The sequence below is a fragment of the Artemia franciscana genome, unplaced genomic scaffold (assembly GCF_032884065.1).
Source record: "Artemia franciscana unplaced genomic scaffold, ASM3288406v1 Scaffold_364, whole genome shotgun sequence".
Taxonomy (NCBI): domain Eukaryota; kingdom Metazoa; phylum Arthropoda; class Branchiopoda; order Anostraca; family Artemiidae; genus Artemia; species Artemia franciscana.
In genome coordinates, this window is record NW_027064236.1 from 469035 (window position 1) to 487176 (window position 18142).

An 18142-nucleotide genomic window follows, 5' to 3' on the forward strand; every position below is an offset into this window, starting at 1 on the left:
CCAGTGGTTGAAGGTGATAAAGGATTGCTGATTATCTGAAGATACTTTTTTGGAGTCAAAGGTGTAAAAGGATTAATTTGGAGTCTGTATTCCCTAATACAAAGTTTGAACTGAAATTAGAGCTGCCGGAAACACTTCCTAATAATTAACGGGATTTGTTTTCCTAGTCTAGCCAATTTTTGTTTCCTTGCAAATACCAGTCTGGGCGATTTCCACTGGTTACTAACAATGAAGTTCAGCCGGCATTGCATTTCAGCTCGGAAAAACTATTTGCGTCATCTATTTTAAAAAATAAAAATTAAACAAAAATCAAACATTTAAGGAAGAAATAAATTTTAAGGATTTGAATTTTAAATGGCGGACAATTCACGTTTTATTCTTTTTGAAGGGAAAGATTCCCCTGTTTTGGTCGTTGAGATACCTAAACGTGTAAAACCTAGAAACTTTATCAGTAAAGGTGATAAACTCTTTATATACAAGCCTGAGAATGGAAACTCACAGATAAGTTTCTGCTCACCCATAGCTGGATTTGTTGAAGATGTTTGCATCAAAGTGAATGAGAAAATAATTACTGGGTAATGTTTACTTACTAGTTATTTTGAAGCAATTTATAGCATTATAGAGTAGCCTCATTTTTCTGTGTTAAAACACCAGGCCTTGTATAGGCTATTCTCATCAACAATGTAAATTTTGCATCTGCTGCCAGATGCAACCCAGCAAAAATGTAGCACAAAATTTAATTAAAGGGTTTTGAGGATCTTGAAAAGTAGGTGAATAAAACATCCAAGAATAGACATAGGCTCAATGATATCCCAGGAAGTTTTGAATCTTCCATCCACTATGTTCTCTTCTCAAAGGTATTGACTATTGATAACTAGGGTAAATTTGCAATTTACAACATAATTTAGCTAGATTTAAAGTGAATATATTACTTTTTGCCTTTTTTAGGGTTAGGTTTATAGGGTAAAAGACCTCTTTTTGTAAAACACTACTTTTCTTTAGCATTCCACAAAAATAGAGATAGGTTTTTGGACCACCCCTATTTTACTACTGAATGATACAATGTGAGGATAATAACAAGAGCCCTTTATTCAGTAAAATTCTAGTTTAGCAACTTCTTGTTATCTCTGAAAGGGGTTAGGTTAAGAAAATGAAACTTTTTGAGGATAGGTCTACAGGCCAAAGTATATCCCAGGAAGGTATTTTAAAGTACCAACCTCCACTTGCTCTCCCCCTAGAGGGCCCTGAAATTTGACTCCATGACAGGTTCACTTATTTAAATTTTGACAAAACAACATGTTACCTTAATTTTAATTACCAGTTGCTTTTTCTTTGCCTTTTGTTCTGAAAACACAATTCATGTATTTGAGTACAATTCTGAACCATATCAATGTTTTTTTTTTTGTCAAAACTTAGGAAGTGCATTTACATATCTTTAAACCTTATAAACTAGGATTTTACCTAGTTGTGACTTGGAACAAAATCTCTTGAAGCCTTTGCTATAATTTGACAAGATGAAATGTGCACACTACATCCAAGACACCTAAGTAAGAAAAGAATACTCACATTGCTTGAGTATTTTTTTGGCAAAAAAAGTTTAGATCAACACCAATGCATCAATATCTCATCTTCTCTAAAATGTAGCCATATTGGCTTTTCTTGATAATAAATTAAAATGGCAACTAATGTTATATTGAAAAAACTATCTTCCAAGTGTCAAAAATTCTTGTCTGATGTAGTGGAATAACAGACTGACTTAAAATGTTCTTTCAATCAATTTCAATATAGATATTGGCTTCTATTATGAGATTTCTATCTTTTAAGAATATATTGTAGTAACCTTTTCAAAATTTTTGACAGGCAGCAACAGACTCTTTCAAACTATAGGTGACTCTCTTGAAACTTCACTGAACATGTAAAACAGATAAGAAAAAATTGGTGTTGAAATTCAAGGGTTTACTGACAAAAACATAGTTGTTGAATTTACAGGTACTTTCTCAACAACAAGAGATTTTGATGATTATTATTTGTAATAATATTTCACATAAATTTTTTTAAATTTTAGTTTTACTGATTTGATCCTGGATTTTTCAATCATCTGAGGAACTGCTACTTGGCCTCATGCTATGTTCATGTTTTTAAGCATTTAACTTGGTTGATCACAACACCTTAATTTATTTATCACTGAATGAATCTGAAGTACACCCTCTCTTAATATATTTTTCACATGTTTTCTTTCAAACATATTCCAAGCTATAAAATACAAAATATTCTCTCTGACTCTCCCTAATTAGCATAGAATTCCTATCCCACCCAAAATACTAATGAAACATGTGAAACTTCTTGGTTTCACAAACTTCTAATAATCTTAAGTAGGGCATGCATATTTCAAGAATTCTGGACTTTCCAGACAAAGCATAGTCAAAACTAAAAATTTTAAAGTGGATTAAACTGGTAGATTAACTTTAAAATGGCCAAATGTTGACAACACTTTAACTGTGAACAGCAAAGAAATCTTTGGTAGACCATTAAAGCTGAGAAAAAGTGGGCCATTTCCAGATAGCATTTATAAAGAGACACATATCACACTGTTATATCACACATTATCAAACAGTTTGTGGTAATGAACTGTAGTAAGGAGCAACACGGCTCAATAGTAAACAAAACTCTAAAAAACAGAATTTTGATGCTAAAAGATATATCAAAAGAATTAGATTTTTATGCTGATTTTAAATATACAAGTTTCATCAAATTTAGTCTTTGTCATCAAAAGTTACAAGCCTGAGAAAATTTGCCTTATTTTGGAAAATAGGGGAAAACATCCCCTAAAAGTCATAGGATCTTAACGAAAATCACACCATCCCATTCAGCATATCAGAGAACCCTATAAAAAAAAAAAATTAAGGTCCAATCTACAAAAATGTGGAATTTCATATTTTTTGCCAGAAGACAAATCATGGGTGTGTGTTTACTTGTTTGTTTGTTTTTTTTTCCCAGGGGTCATTGTATCAACCAAGTGGTCCTAGAGTGTTGCAAGAGGGCTCATTCTAACGGAAATGAAAAGTTCTAGTGCCCTTTTTAAGTGACCAAAAAAATTGGAGGGCACCTAGGCCCCCTCCCATGCTCATTTTTTTCCCAAAGTCAATGGATCAAAATTTTGAGATAGCCATTTTGTTCTGCATAGTTGAAAACCATAATAACTATGTCTTTAGGGATGACTTACCCCCCCCCCCTCCACAGTCCCTGGGGGAGGGGCTGCAAGTTACAAACTTTGACCAATGTTTACATACAGTAATGGTTACTGGGAAGTGTACCAACGTTTTCAGGGGGATTTTTTTGGTTTGGGGGTGGGGTTCAGGGGAGGGGGCTATATGGGAGGATCTTTCCTTGGAGGAATATTTCATGGGGGAAGAGAAATTCAATGAAAAGGGCACAGGATTTTCTAGCATTACTATTAAAAAAAAAACAATGAAAATATAAACATGAAAAGGTTTTTTCAATTGAAAGTAAGGAGAATATTCCTTGGAGGAATATTTCATGGGGGAAGAGAAATTCAATGAAAAGGGCGCAGATTTTCTAGCATTACTATTAAAAAAAAAACAATGAAAATATAAACATGAAAAGGTTTTTTCAATTGAAAGTAAGGAGAATTATTAAAACTTAAAACGAACATAGATTATTATGCATATGAGGGGTTCTAAAAATACTTTAGCATAAAGAGCAAAGTATTTAGGAGGAGATAAATACTTTGCTCTTTATGCTAAATTATTTTTAGTAATTTCAACTATTTATTCTATGGCCATTCTGATTCAGGGGTCATTCTTAAAGAATTGGGACAAAACAAGATTTAGTGTGAAGAACAAGGTATTAACAAGGGGACCAACCCCCTCATATATATAATCAAAAATATAAGAATATAAAAGTTTGTTATGTAAGTTAATTCTTAAGTTATGTATATTTTTTACTAATAAAAACGTTTGTTAAAAATTAAAAGTTCTAGTTGCCTTTTTAAGTAACCAAAAAATTGGAGGGCAACTAGGCCTCCTTCCCATCCCTTATTTCTCAAAATCATCTGATCAAAACTAAGAGAAAGCCATTTAGCCAAAAAAAGAATTAATATGCAAATTTCATTTTAATAATTTATGTACAGAGAGCCAAAACATGCATTAATTCAAAAACTTTCAGAAATTAAATAAAAAAACAATTTTTTGAAATGAAAGTAAGGAGTGACACTAAAACTTAAAACAAACAGAAATTATTCCATATATGAAAGGGGCTTTTCCTCCTTGACACCCTGCTCCTTGTGCTAAAGTTTGATTCTTTCTTGCAACTCTACTTTTTAAAACAATAAAAACTTTAGCATAAAGAGCAGGGCATCAAGGAGGAAAAGCCGCTTTCATATATGGAATAATTTCTGTTTGTTTTAAGTTTTAATGTCGCTCCTTACTTTTATTTCAAAAAACTTGTCTTTTTTATTTAATATTATAGAGACCTAGGTCATTCAATATGATTATCCTATTTGTCTGTATACTTTGGGCAATCTTTTCACTTTTTTTGCTTCCGCTTTGTGAATACTGAATTTACACATTTAAAAAAGTTGAAGAGAAGTAAAGAAATAAAATAAAAAGAATAGGCATGTCAAATGCACCAGGTTCCAACTTACTCTGAAAACAGGTTTTGTTCTGTTGAATGTGTAGGTGAGCATGCTCCAATTTAAGAAAATGAGAGTTTTGTATACTTTTCTGATAAAACTTTTAATCAAACAGTTAGATTCATAGATATTTTTCTACATACTGAAACCCTTTTCAAGCCAAAAATCTTTTTTTTTTTTTTTTTTTTTTTTTTTTTTTTTTTTTTTTTTTTTTACAAAAACTGTCAAATCATTACAAACCTTTACCTTTTTAGGGGTGGGGGTAAAATCCATTTGTGGTATAAGTGATTATTATATTTGCAAAGAGCATAAAAGAGGCATTAAGTGGTATGTTCACTTTATTTGTATGTCAATATGACTATTATCATAATAATATGAACAGTGAAATATTTCCTAATCTGATGATAGAGAGTTTGTTTCTTAGCTATCTGAATAGTCTATTAATGTAAACCTTACTCTTTTTTGTGCCCTTTCATAGTTCAATAATCATTTCTGGGGCAATTTCCATTTTTCTTATAATGATCCTACAGGGCTTAAAACAATCCATAATCCCCAAAAGTTTAAAAGCATGTTTCTAAAAAAAACAGCTAGTTAGAAGAAACTTGTAGCTGATTCAGGAATGATAATTATCTTTTTCTCAGCCTTAAGTAGTAAAATGTTATGTTGGAAACAAATTTGTAGAAACTTCTGATGATTTATAAACTCTTCAAAAATAACATCAGTTTTGCTGTGATGTAATTTTTTAGCATTTTAAGGTTCTTTAAAAAATTCTGCCAATATGTTTTTTAATAGCATTTATTATCAAGATTAAATTACATTTACCATTCTTGAATCAGCTGCAAATGGTATTTCTTTTTCACTGGACAATTTTTTTTTTACATGTTTCTATACTTCAGTATCCATTCTTTGCCCAAGGGGCACAGGTTTGATCCCTGTTGTAGCCATTTATTTGATTTGGAATGGTGTCAGTGTCTTGACTGTAAGCTCAGCCAGGGTTGATCCAGCACTAAACAGGTACCTAGAGGAATTTGGTGGAGGTAAGCAGGAAGGGTGTGTAAAAGCACAGGATGGCTGGTCCCCAATCCCCTGTTGCACTTCCTGGCTGAAGGGCCACGAAATGGAGATCAGCAGAAACAGTTTGGACCTTAAGGGTCTAGTGATGTCATACTTACTTACTTTTCTATTCATTGACTGTTTTGCCTTTTGGGGCCCCATTAAGGGTTCCAAATGGAATTTGCCCCAGAAACAATTATTGGACTTGTTCAATTTACCTGACCATTAACAATCCTTGTAGGCTGCTGCAAAAGCTAAACCAAGTTCTAGCTGAAGGGCTTTTTGCTATCTTGGAAAGTAGCTGAGTTAAGGGAATGAAGTTTTCAGGAATGAATCCTGGGACTAAAGTAGCCAATACCCTGGGGAGATCTTGTCAAGTTGTCATTTCCTTATTTTCAAGCTTTAGAAGATTGACAGTTTCTTGTTTATGGGCTATAGCTTTATCAATGTAGCATCAGTATCTATTATTTCACCAGAATTCAAAGCCAAGTCATAGCTTTTTTGTAAATTCAAGAAAAAGTTTACTGGTGTAAGACATCTAGTTACACCAGAGGAAAGAAATTCAATGCAGAACACTAGAAAATCTGAAAAGTGAGTTTAATTATACATTAGTGGTCTTTAAGAATAAGGTGCGACTTGCTCACTACAGCATATTACATAATGAAAAGTATTGATGACAAGCTCACCATTGGTGTACAGAATCCTTGACTTTATGAGAATAAAAGATACTCACACTAGAAGCAACATTCCTTGTTCAATCTTTAGTAGCCTCTTGAAGTTTAGAATTCTATGAAAAGTCTCCTTTATAATTGCTGATTCAGGAGGTAATATAGTTAAGACTCTCAGAGATGGTATTATACAAAACTCATACTTTGTGCTCAACCCGCATAATACAGTAACTAATGCCCTTAGGGGAGAGTATCTGTGCTTGGGACACTTTTTTTTTATAAAATACATAACTTCTTCTTTTCAAGTTAGAAATAATTTCACCAACACAGTAGCATTTTTCTTTTTTGTTTCATTTTCAACAACCAAGGCAAAGTTGCCAACATTTAAAGCAGAAAAAGAAGGCCACCTCTCAACTGAAGGTTCTTCCTTTCATTTGATCCTGAAACATCTTCCAAGACTAAAACCTTCTGGGCTGCTATCACATCCAATACAGTGTGACTTCTTTTGATTTTTGGATTTTAAATAGGGGTTTGTAAGTCTCTTTCACTTTCTTAACTTTAGAGCATAGCCTGCTTCTCAATCCCCTTTTTATGGAGTGTCTATCAGTATTCTGCAGGCTCCTTTTGGTTGACCTCTTGATGTGGCCTTTATCAGGCAAGCTTTTGGATATGACCTTATCATGCCAGCTGTAACTCTCTGGATTGAAGTGCAGGTGACTTGTGTGTGTTGATAGGCTATCTTCTTCTGGATTCGAGGAAGTCTTGTTTTCACCTCTTGGCTAAGATGCAGGCTCGCCCAATGATCAGTCAGTTACAGCTGATGGCAAGTCATCATTGACAAATATGTAGTCATTAAATTGGCAAATACCGGTTGCATGAAAATCTGCACTGATTTCTGATGGGGTGAATGAAACAAGATGAGCAATGCCAAGAAACTGGGAATTTAATGCAGAGAAACTGGAAATAGCTTTGTTATAACAGAATATTAGAGAGTAGGAGACCCTAAGATCAAGTGGTTGCAGTTTGTGTGATGTATGTGGAGGCAATGGGATGTATGATCACATGGTTATCTTTTGTTACCTAGATTGCTTCAACTACTACTACTAATAACTCACTGCAGCACCAAGCTGCCTGAGGCCAACACAGCTACGCACGCTCCTCCTCCAACCTAATCTATTTAAAGCCTCCCTCTTTACACCCTCCCAGGAAGTTCCCATTTCCTTTAAATCTTTATTTATGACATCCTCCAACCCAGACAAGGATGACCTGCTTTCCATGTAGCCTCAGACAGTTGGTCAAAAAGGACAATCTTTGGTAATCTGTCATCCTTCATCCATAGAACATTTTCTGTACAACCTACTGTTTGAAATACAGTCAGTCAGCCAGGTACCCAGAACAATCTGTAGGCAATTTCTCTGGAAAACATCTAGTAAATTTTCATCTGCGTTTTGGAGTACCCATGCTTCAGAGCCATATTTGACCACTGTAGCTTCCAATATTCTAATCTTGGTTTGCAAACTTATCTTTCTATTCTTCCAAACTTTTTTAACTGTGAAAAAACACCCTGAGTCTTAGCTATTCTACTTTTAACATCTTCACTGCTCTCACCATCTTTACTAATGATACTACCAAGGTAACTGAAGCTCCCAACCTGGTCAATCTTTTGTTACCTAATGTCACCTGTTCATCTTCACTTATTCCTAGCCTTAGTAACTTAGTCTTCTTAACATTAATTTTCAAACCTATTCTAGCACCCTGAACTTGCAAAACCTCTAAAAATTCATTCATTTTGCTCATACTTTCACTTAATATGTTTAAATCATCAGCATAATCTAAGTCCAGGAGCGTTTTTCCTCCCCATTTGATTCCATGGTCTCCAATTGCCTTTCCTGTGCTCCTTAAGACAAAGTCCATCAAAATGATCCATATAAAGGGGGATAGAACACAACCCTGCTTAACTCCTGATTTAATACAAAACCAGTTGCTAACCTCATTTCCTACCTTAACTGCATCAGTAAGCACAAATCACTTTAATGTATTTTTCTGGTATACCATATAATGATAAGACCTTTGTTAACGTTGTCCTATCAACAGAATCGAAAGCTTGCTCATAATTGATAAAACTGAGGACCAAAGGTGTTTGACAATGGAGGGACTTCTCAATTATTAACCCAAGAGTGAAAACTTGGTCAACACATCCTCTACCTTTTCTGAAACCACATTGTTCTTCCCTTAAAACTTTGTCTACAGCATGTCTCAGTCTAAAAATTATCATATTACTCAGTAATTTGCTACCTACAGAGACCAGACTAATGCCTCAATAATTACGACACTCACTCTTGTCACCTTTCTTATACAGTGGTTTAATTAAGGTTTTCCTAAAATCATGTTCATAATCTTCAGTAGCTTATTCCTAACCTCAGTGCCACCATATTTAAGAAACTCATTAATCATACTATCAGCACCTGGTGCCATATTATTTTTTAATCCTTTTAGTACTGTTGCTAATTCTTCTTCACTAAACAAATCTTCCTTCACATCCAAGGTATCACAAAATTTTTCATTTTCATCTATATCTTTTCCTGCAACTGTATCTTGGTTGTATTGCTTCAGCTGATAAGTGGTATTTGTAATCATCCATAATAAATGGCTGGGGCAGCTTTTTATTTGGCTGTACAGTAGAGACAAAATGATGAAGAAACTCAATGAACATTGAAGCTGTAGGCTAGCCACTGTCACTTACACAAGCCATAGTCTCGGTGGAACCCCTAAAGTAATGCTTGATGTTGTTGTTCTCCTTGGGCAGACCAGTATTGGTAGTATTGAGTTTCCAGATGCTGAAACACAGGCAAGAATTGTCACAATCTGTCCTCTATCTACAGAAGTTGCTCTTCCACTTTGACATATTCCTATCTCAGCAACAATCTGGAATGGCCTCTGCACAGTGATCAAGGGACTCTCATCCATATTCTCTATACTCTGAGGAAAGAAAGCATACCTGGTCATAATACCATGTAGCTTAGAGAAGAAGATGCTTACATTGTAGCAGTTGAAACTGGTTCCCCTAGAGAAATTTGTTGCTTTAGTTTTTCTTAGTGAAAAGCCTTGATTTTATGATGCAATTCCATAACACCATTTTTTGCCTTCTTTTTTCTTGTCATCCCAATGTGAAGGATATAACAATCCATTTTTTCTTGCATACTCATAGGTTAACTCACAGACTTCCCAAGATTTCAAGGTGTCTTAAAATGTCCAAGCAAAATAACCTTGGCTATTTCATTGCAGTTTATAGTTGTCATAGATAGGTCATGTCCCAAGCATGGAATCAAACATTGTCACTGAAATTCAATTTTAATCTAAAACTGTAAGAAGAACTCTTTAAACCAACCAATCCGATTTCACAAGGAACTAGTGAATAAAGAAGTGAAAGTAAATGGTTAATCAACGCCTTTCAAGTTGCCAAAGGTTTCTTCCATCTTTTGCTGGAATTCGTCCTGTGCACATATTAATCCAAATGGCATTCTTTTGTATTTGTACCTGCCAAATGGGGTGTTGAAAATTGTGACAAGTGAAGACTTCTCAGTTAATGCCAGCATCAAATACCCAGATGTTGCATCAAGCTTAGAGAACTTATTATGGCCATGAATTTTGGCGGCTATATCTTCAAAAGTTGGCATTGGATAATAGGGCCTTTGTATGGACTTATTAAGCTCTCTTGGATCCAAGCATAAACGTAACAAATCGTCTGACTTTTCCACGGCTACGATTGAATTAACCCACTCGGTTGGAGTCACCACTCTTTCAATGATGTCTAATTTTTCAAGGCGCTCCAGTTCGCTTTTAACCCTCTCATGTAAGGCAAAAGGTATTCTCCTGACAGGATTAACTGATGGGATTGCATTCTTTTTTACATGGATCTCTACTTTACCTGGGAGTTTACCTATCCCAGCAAAGACGTCATCAAACTCTTTGGGAATTGGGTTCTTCTGACCACTCTTCTCTGTAGATAAGGAAGAGATAGATGTAGCTACCTTCACAAACCCCATTTCTACAGATGCTTTGTATCCTAGTATTGGGTTTGACTGTGTATCAACTACAAAGAAACTATACTTTTTGTTGATAATTCCTTTATTTCTACAATTTAAAGAGCATACTCCCGCAATTGGAATGCGAGTTCCTCCAAACGCTACAAGGATCTGACTTGTCTTGTCTAGTTGTGGTTTGGGTTTAAGTCTGTCAAAGACAGATTTTGGGATAACATTTGCTTCAGCTCCTGTGTCGATTTTGAATAGAGTTTCCCATGCTGAATTATTCAGTTCGATAGCCACAGTCGGTTGGCTTGATTTCTCAGCTATGGCTCCAATAAGTAATGTATCAATATAAATTTCTTGTTCTTGATTTCCATCTGTTCCTTCCATATCAGTAGTATCTATTGGTTTGCTACAGCAGACACGAGCAAAATGATTTGTCTTTCCGCACTTGGAGCAAGACTTCCCTTTTGCTGGACATTTGTGATTTGGGTCATATGCCCCACCACAGAAGTAACACTTCTTACTTTTTCGTAGGAGCAATGTACTCTTTAAATTTCTTAAGATAAACGTCAAGTTTGTCTTTTTCTTCTGATGTTAATGTCCAGGTACTAAAGACATCTCGTCCTTTTTCTCCTAGCCACAGAAGAAGGTATGAACATTGTTGTTTGGCATTCTTTCCACTCAGCGGCCCGTTGAATATGAGATTTACATGCTGTTCAAATTTTGTCCATGCTTGTAGACTGGCTGATTCCCAGTTGAATGATGAATGGAAGAAGATGTCCATTTCTGAAACTTCTGACACCATGTATTGTTACCAGTTGAATAATTTATTAAGCCAACCGACCTGCAACAAAACTACATAAGCAAACAGCAATCATAAGATAATAAGCAGCAAGCATAAGCATAAAAGCACTAAACACAACAGGCAGGAAAGATGAGGTACATAGACTGGGCATAAGGCTCAAGATGAATAAGGAATATGCCTGCCATGTAAAAAATGGGGTAGCATAGTAGCAATGTTACTTGGCGGTTTTCATTGCCTAGTAAGATTTGCTGGCGTATTTTATCTGAAAATACCATTTTTACATATAAAAATTCTTTTTGCTCAAAGAAAAGCTCTCAAAACACAAGTTGTGTTCTGTTGGCAGCTTTTGGAATTCTGTTGAATCCTGCTGCTATCAGCTTTGGAACCTTTTCCATACCTGGAAGCTGCTAAGTATTGTAGAGGTTCGGAAGGTATTAACAATACAATGCTTGTTGCTCATTTTATGACTATAAAGTGTGAAGTATCAGTCATAGTTGTATATACCCATGTAGATGTAGTATATACCCTGTTTAACCAACTGTTAGAGATAGTAGTAACTCAGATGAATTTTACTAACAGCTGCATTAACAAATAAACAGTGTTCCAGGTAGAAATATGATGTTCTTATGAGGAGATTTTGATGCTTGTTCAGTAGAAATATAGATAGATGGTATCCTAGTGTTGGTAAATTTGGTGTCAGAAAAGAAAACAGCAATGGTTACAGATTGCTGGAATGTTGTAGGTATAACAACCAAGTTATAACCAATACAGTACTTGGTCATTAAATGGCCCATAAGTTAACATGATAATCATATTATGGAAAGACATTTAACCTTATTGATTGTGTTATCCAACAGTTCATGGTAACAAACTGTAAGTAAGGAGCTATATCAATAGATATATTGAAAGAATTAACTTATTATGGTGATTTCAAATATTTAAGAGTCATCAAATTTAGTGTTACCCATCAAAAGCCTTTAGGGGTAACATGACCCATCTAGCCTGTGGGGGAAGGGCAGTAAGTTACGAAATTTTCCTATTGCCAGTCTATAGTATTTTTATTGGGAAGCATACAGATATTTTTTTGGGGGGGATTTTGTGCTTGGGATAGGTTTTTGTGGGGAGAGAATTTTGGCATTGGGGAGATTAGGGAGAATTCCTAAACAAAATTTTTTTTATTTGTCTTAGTTTCTATTTTCTGACTCAATTTTGGATATGGAGGTGTTGTGGGGGAACTGTCCTGGAGAAATTTCCAGTGGGTTTGGATTTCCAGGGAAAAAAAAATCCAAAGAAAGGGATTTCTGTAGTGATAAAAAAAAAAACAATGTGAAATCGAAGTCTTTTTCAAATCAAGTATGCTAAAGAGAATTTCAGTATGGATGGAGTTTTATGGAGGGGGGAGTTTTTTTTTTACCTGGGAGGAACTTTCCATGGACTAAACGTAAGCAGGAACTAGGGCTAAACAGAAAGCAGGTTGTCCTCGTCTGGGGTGGGAGGATGTCATAAAGAAAGATTTAAAGGAAATGGGAACTTATTAGGAGGGTGTAAAGAGTGAGACTTTGAATAGATTGGTAAGAAGTAGAAGCTTGCGTAGCTGTGTTGGCCTCAGGTTGCCTGGTACTGCAGTAAGTTGTTAGTTGTAGTAGTAGTTTCCCATGATAAGAGGATATTTTTCATGGAAGGTGAGCCAGATTTACTAGCAGTATTTGAAAAAGGATCAGAAATCAAATAAAAAGGAACAAGGTTTTTCTATGAAAGTAAGGAGCAACATTAAAATTCCAATAGAGCAAAATAATAGTCCATATATCAAGGGATTTACATCCTCCTCAATACCATGTTATTTATGCTAAAGTTTTTACCATACTGTTTGTACCATAGGAAGCTTTTTTACAAGTGGTAAGAACTTTAGTGTGAAGAGTAAGGTATTGAGGAAAGTGGCAACCCCTTCATTATACAGAAATAAAAATCCGTTTTTTATGCATTTTAACGTTGATCATTACTTTCAGTTGGAAAGATTTTTTTTATTGCAAAGCAAATACTGACAGGATCAATACAAGATACTTGGATAAATAGGAGTGCTGGTCAATTTGAAGCTAAAATATAGCAAGGCTAAATACCTTTCAGGTAGCTATGATGTTGTTAGGCTCTTGCATAAAAATTTGAGAGAAACTTTCCAGGAACTGTTTAATACTTGACTGGAGTTTGTTTGACAGTGTAGAAGATGGATGGAATAATTTTAGGAAAATAGTTTGTGAAGTTGATGATGTTGTCTTAGGGAAGAAAGTTAGGAATGGCGTTAGGATTATTAGTAAAACTGTTCTATTTTTAATCAAGAGGTGAAGGAGCTTGTACAAGAATTATTGGATTGAGGGATCATATGAAAATAAGATGAGTATAAAGAAAGTAGAGAAAGCATTCAAATGTGAGCTAGGGATTTAGGAAGTGGAAGCCATGGGTAGAATTGCTGAAGATCTGGAAGATGTAGCCAGATAGTATAATAGTAAAACATTGTACTGTCATGTTAATAAATTGAGAGGAAATTGTCAATCTGGACTAGTACCAGTTAAAGATAGGAATGGGGCTACAATTAGTGATATGGATAGAGTTAAAAAGAGATGGATAGAACAATTTGAGATTGTACTGAACTATAATAGAGTTACAGGAAACGATATAGAGAAGAATAATAATAATATAAGAAATTATAAGAAAAACTAATAAGTGCCTAAATCTGATAGTGTGGTAAATGAGCTTTTTCAATGTGGTGGTTAAGAGTTTAAAAATAAGCTACTGAAGGTTATGACTATGGTATTGAAAAAAGGGAAGTACCTTACAATTTTAGGAAAGCTAATCAACCCCATCTGGAAAAAAAATGATCAGAGTGAGTGTGTTAATTATAGAGGCATTTATTTGGTTTCCATTGGTTGCAAATTACTTAGTATGATTGTACTTTTAGACTTTGACATCCTGTAGATAAAGTTTTATGAGAAGAACAGTGTGAATCTAGGAGGGGTAGAGGATTTGTCAATCAAATTTTCCCTATTAGATTAATAATTGAGTCATCAAATACCTTTAGTCCTCAGTTTTATAGATTACTAGCTGTTGGGGTGGCGCGAAGCACCTAGTTGGAAAGCACACCAACACCTAGTTAGTGGGGGCGCTTCGCGTTTTGTTCTACGTTTTGACTCTCGCTGTCCAGGTGGATTTTCATCTAACTGCGCGGTTTTGCGTTCTTTAGCCGCAAGCCTTTTGGCATTAACCCTTTGAGCAGATTCCTCGGCTGTTTCTTCTGCCATTGTAGGATTTATACTAAAATTTCTCTTTGAATTAACTATTTGAGCAGCTTCCTCGGCTGTTTGTTCTGTCATTTTAAGATCTATACTAAAAATTCCTCTTTAAGTGCTAAGCTTGCTAAAGCTCAACATTATTTAATAATAAACCTCAAATTTTAAGTATCTGTTTTAAGGTTTTCGAATTACTTTAATCTATTGTCAAAATATTTCGAAATATTTATGCAATTCCCAGTTTTTACATTTTAGTTTGTTTTCTTTTTCTTCTTTATTTTTCAGACGTCATATGTCTGGCGTAACAGACATAGTGTAACAGACATAACACACAAACAACTTATTTTTATATATTTATATAGAAGATATAATCTGTGTAACAGACATAACACAAACAACGTATTTTTATATATATAAGATGATCAAGCATTTGATTCAGCTGATAGAAGAGCTTTAGTGAAGGTCTTGTTCTTGTATAGTATACCAGCAAATACGTTAGTACTATGTATAAGAATAATGTAGCTGTGGTTAATGTAGGGAATGAAGTTACTACTTGGTTAAGCAGGTTGTGTTCTGTCCCTATTTATATGGATGATTTGATGGTTTAGAACCCCTCACCCTCTCTCTTCAACGAAAGCTAAAGACTACCATCAAGTTGTCACTTAAAGACTTAAACAGTTTCATTATCATAGGGAGAGGTTTCGAATAATGTAATAAAATAAAGCTTACCGTAATAAGCAAATAAAGTAATAAAGTTTACTACCATATTTGGTATTAATAATAAATAAATAAATAATCCTTTTAGATGCAAGCTTTTATTTGTTCATGTATATATTTTTCATCTTTGTGTTTATGTTGTGTTCATTTGTTATATTTCAGGTCCAAGCTGTTTCGAATTGCACCTTGCAATCATTCAATTGTGATGAAACAGATATGTGCAGATTGTGGAGTAGACTTCAGAGACATGATTAATAAAGGCTTGATGCATCCACCTGCAGTGGCTATGGTGCACAACATCCCAGAGTTAATGATTACCATGGAGGTAAATGTAGTTTAGATGATAGATAGATAGTTATCCTATGTAGATAGATATATTTCAAACAAATAACCAAAATCATTCAATAAATAAAATCACCAATCCCCACAAAGGCTCCATGGCCTGAAAATGAGAGGGATCGTAAAACAAAATATGTAAACATTTAAGCACATACTATTTCTAGTGCTCAAATACAACTCATCATTCAATATGGGATTCCAAGAATCCAGCAAAAGACACATTTTTTTGCAACAGCTGGAAGTGTATTCCATACTTATGAAAATGCAACCACAGGGCTAAAATCAGACCAAATGCAAGGCGTGGCTCAGACGTCTGTGTCATCAGAACAACACAGATAATATGACAAGCTGCCAGGTACAAAAATAGACTGTAATACAACTGAAAATGTCCCATATAGCCATCCAAAAGTAGACGAAACAAATCCAAGGGCATAAATTGAACACAGATTTAAGAGATGTTTAACAGCAGATGGATTTTCAAATTTACAACTAGTTCAGCCTTCTCATGAAAAGATGAGTTACTCTACAAATTTGACTGAAAATTTGATATCCATATGGTAGTAAAATTAGAAATAAATGATTGAATTAAGGGGAACAATCAAGGAGAATAGATCTAGGGAATTTATATTTCAGCTAAACAAAGATGCCAAGATTCCTGGGAATGTTAGCTTTTACTGCATTGATTTCAGGGCTTCACAAGTTTCACCAGTACATCTCAGACTGAAAAGCCTTTGGTACGATATTCAACAAGATTTATTGCCTTATACTAGTTTTGATTGGTAGATGCATAAAGCCAGAAGTTTTAGTTGAGGTGGAAAGATACACTTTAGGTCACAGGTGAAAGGTTACTGTATCAAAACATATTTTGAAGAAATTGCACTTGCATTTAGGATTGGTTGTAAAATATTTTTGTTGCATCACACCAGAGCTAAAAAACAGAAAACCAGAAAGAAGTGTAGAAGATATTGCAAAGATTGCCATGCTTATGCCTTTTGAATCTTCTGTTGATTGAATTTGCAAGCAGTGGAGGCTTTTGAAGTTAAACAATGTTCATTTTCTTGCTAGTGAAAGTGCTCTAATCAACCATTTCTGGAACAATTTTTGTGTCATGAAAGCAATTTCTAATGAAGGAAAATATCCGACTGCCGCTAAGGCATTAAAATGTTGCCTCAGTTTTTCACATGGCAACGCGGACGTTGAAAGAGTCTTCGAATTCAGCGAGAGGGCTTACTGACGAAAACTTACACAAGATCTAAGCTGCTCAATGTCTAAATGATTGTTTGCAACGAAATGAAAATATCAAAAACCAGCCTGAATTGCTCCCTATAAAAAGGAGTTATTTCAACTTTCCCAGAACGTAACAAGCAACAAGGTATATCTAGAGGTGGGAAAATGAAGAAAGCTAAAGGAAATCCTGAGGAATAACTAACACAAGAGAAGAGGCTTGAGAAGGAGGATGAAGAGGAGATGTTAGCTGGTGAAAAAGTTAAACTATACGAGCTCAAAGTGAATATTCTTGGGAAAAGGAATGACAGTCATAAACGCAAAGTTGCTGAGAAGCTGCAGGTGACTCTGTCGAAACTTCTCTGAACATGTAAAATAGATGAGAAACAATTGGTGTCAAAATTCAAGGGTCCTCAGACAGAACCATAGTTGTCGAATTTATGGGTACTTTCTCAACAACGAGAGATTTTGATGATCATCTTTCAAATAATATTTCACATTAAAAAACATTCTTTTTTTAATCTTAGCTTTACTGATTTAATGCTAGATGTTAGATTTTTGATCATCTGAGGAACTGCCGCTTGGCCTTATGCTATGTTCATATTTTTAAGCATTTGACTTGGTTGGTCACAACATCCTAATTCATTTATCACTGAATAACTTTGAAGTAGACCATCTCTTAGTAAATTTTGAATCTGTTTTGTCTTTCAAATAGATCCCAAGTTGTAAGATACAAAAAATATTCTCTCTGAACCCCTCCCTACTTAGCATGGATTTCCTCAAGGAACCTTCTTAGGAGCACTCTAATATCTAGTATGTCCAAAATGTAGTAATCTCCAATATGTAGATGACCTGCTGATCTTTGAAATATGTCATAGAAACATCAAAAGTAACCCCCTCAAAATCCTACCCATAAGATAAGTTAAGATTTTATTTAAAAAAAGCGGCTATCACAAGCCCAAAAGGGCCTAATTTGCACTCATGTGTCGGTACAAAATTATAGAATTGCAATCAATAAAAAGTCAATTGATAAGAACTCGAGAAAAACAAACAACAAAAGTCTATATAGCAAGCATTACAAAGTAGACGATTGAAAAATACACACTAACATTCTAAGATAAAAGTAGAGTGAGATTGGGGGGTATTGATTTAAAATTTCAACTATGTGAGGGATGAACGTTCTTCTATATCTTTCAGTGGAAACTCTTATTGGGACAAGAAGAGGGATTTTCTTGAAGCAAAACATGGGGGGCGAGTTCGGGGGGAGGGGGTAAATGATCAGTAGGGAAAAGAGAAGTAGTACGAGGGTTATGCACGGCATTGTGGGCAAAACGCAAGGAAATGTTTGCTCTCCTTTCCTTAAGGGTGACTAG

The 18142-nt window shown here is 34.9% G+C and overlaps 1 protein-coding gene across 1 annotated transcript in view; it reads left to right on the top strand.

Annotated features, from left to right (window-relative positions):
• The first annotated feature begins 323 nt into the window (after positions 1-323).
• LOC136043186 (RNA polymerase II subunit A C-terminal domain phosphatase-like) overlaps positions 324-18142 on the top strand; it is a 43976-nt gene continuing 26157 nt past the window's right edge. Inside the window, exons 1-2 of the mRNA XM_065728121.1 lie at positions 324-575; positions 15369-15531. Coding sequence (XP_065584193.1) covers positions 355-575; positions 15369-15531 — 384 coding nt within the window. The 5' untranslated portion in view covers positions 324-354. The remainder of the gene's footprint in view (positions 576-15368; positions 15532-18142) is intronic.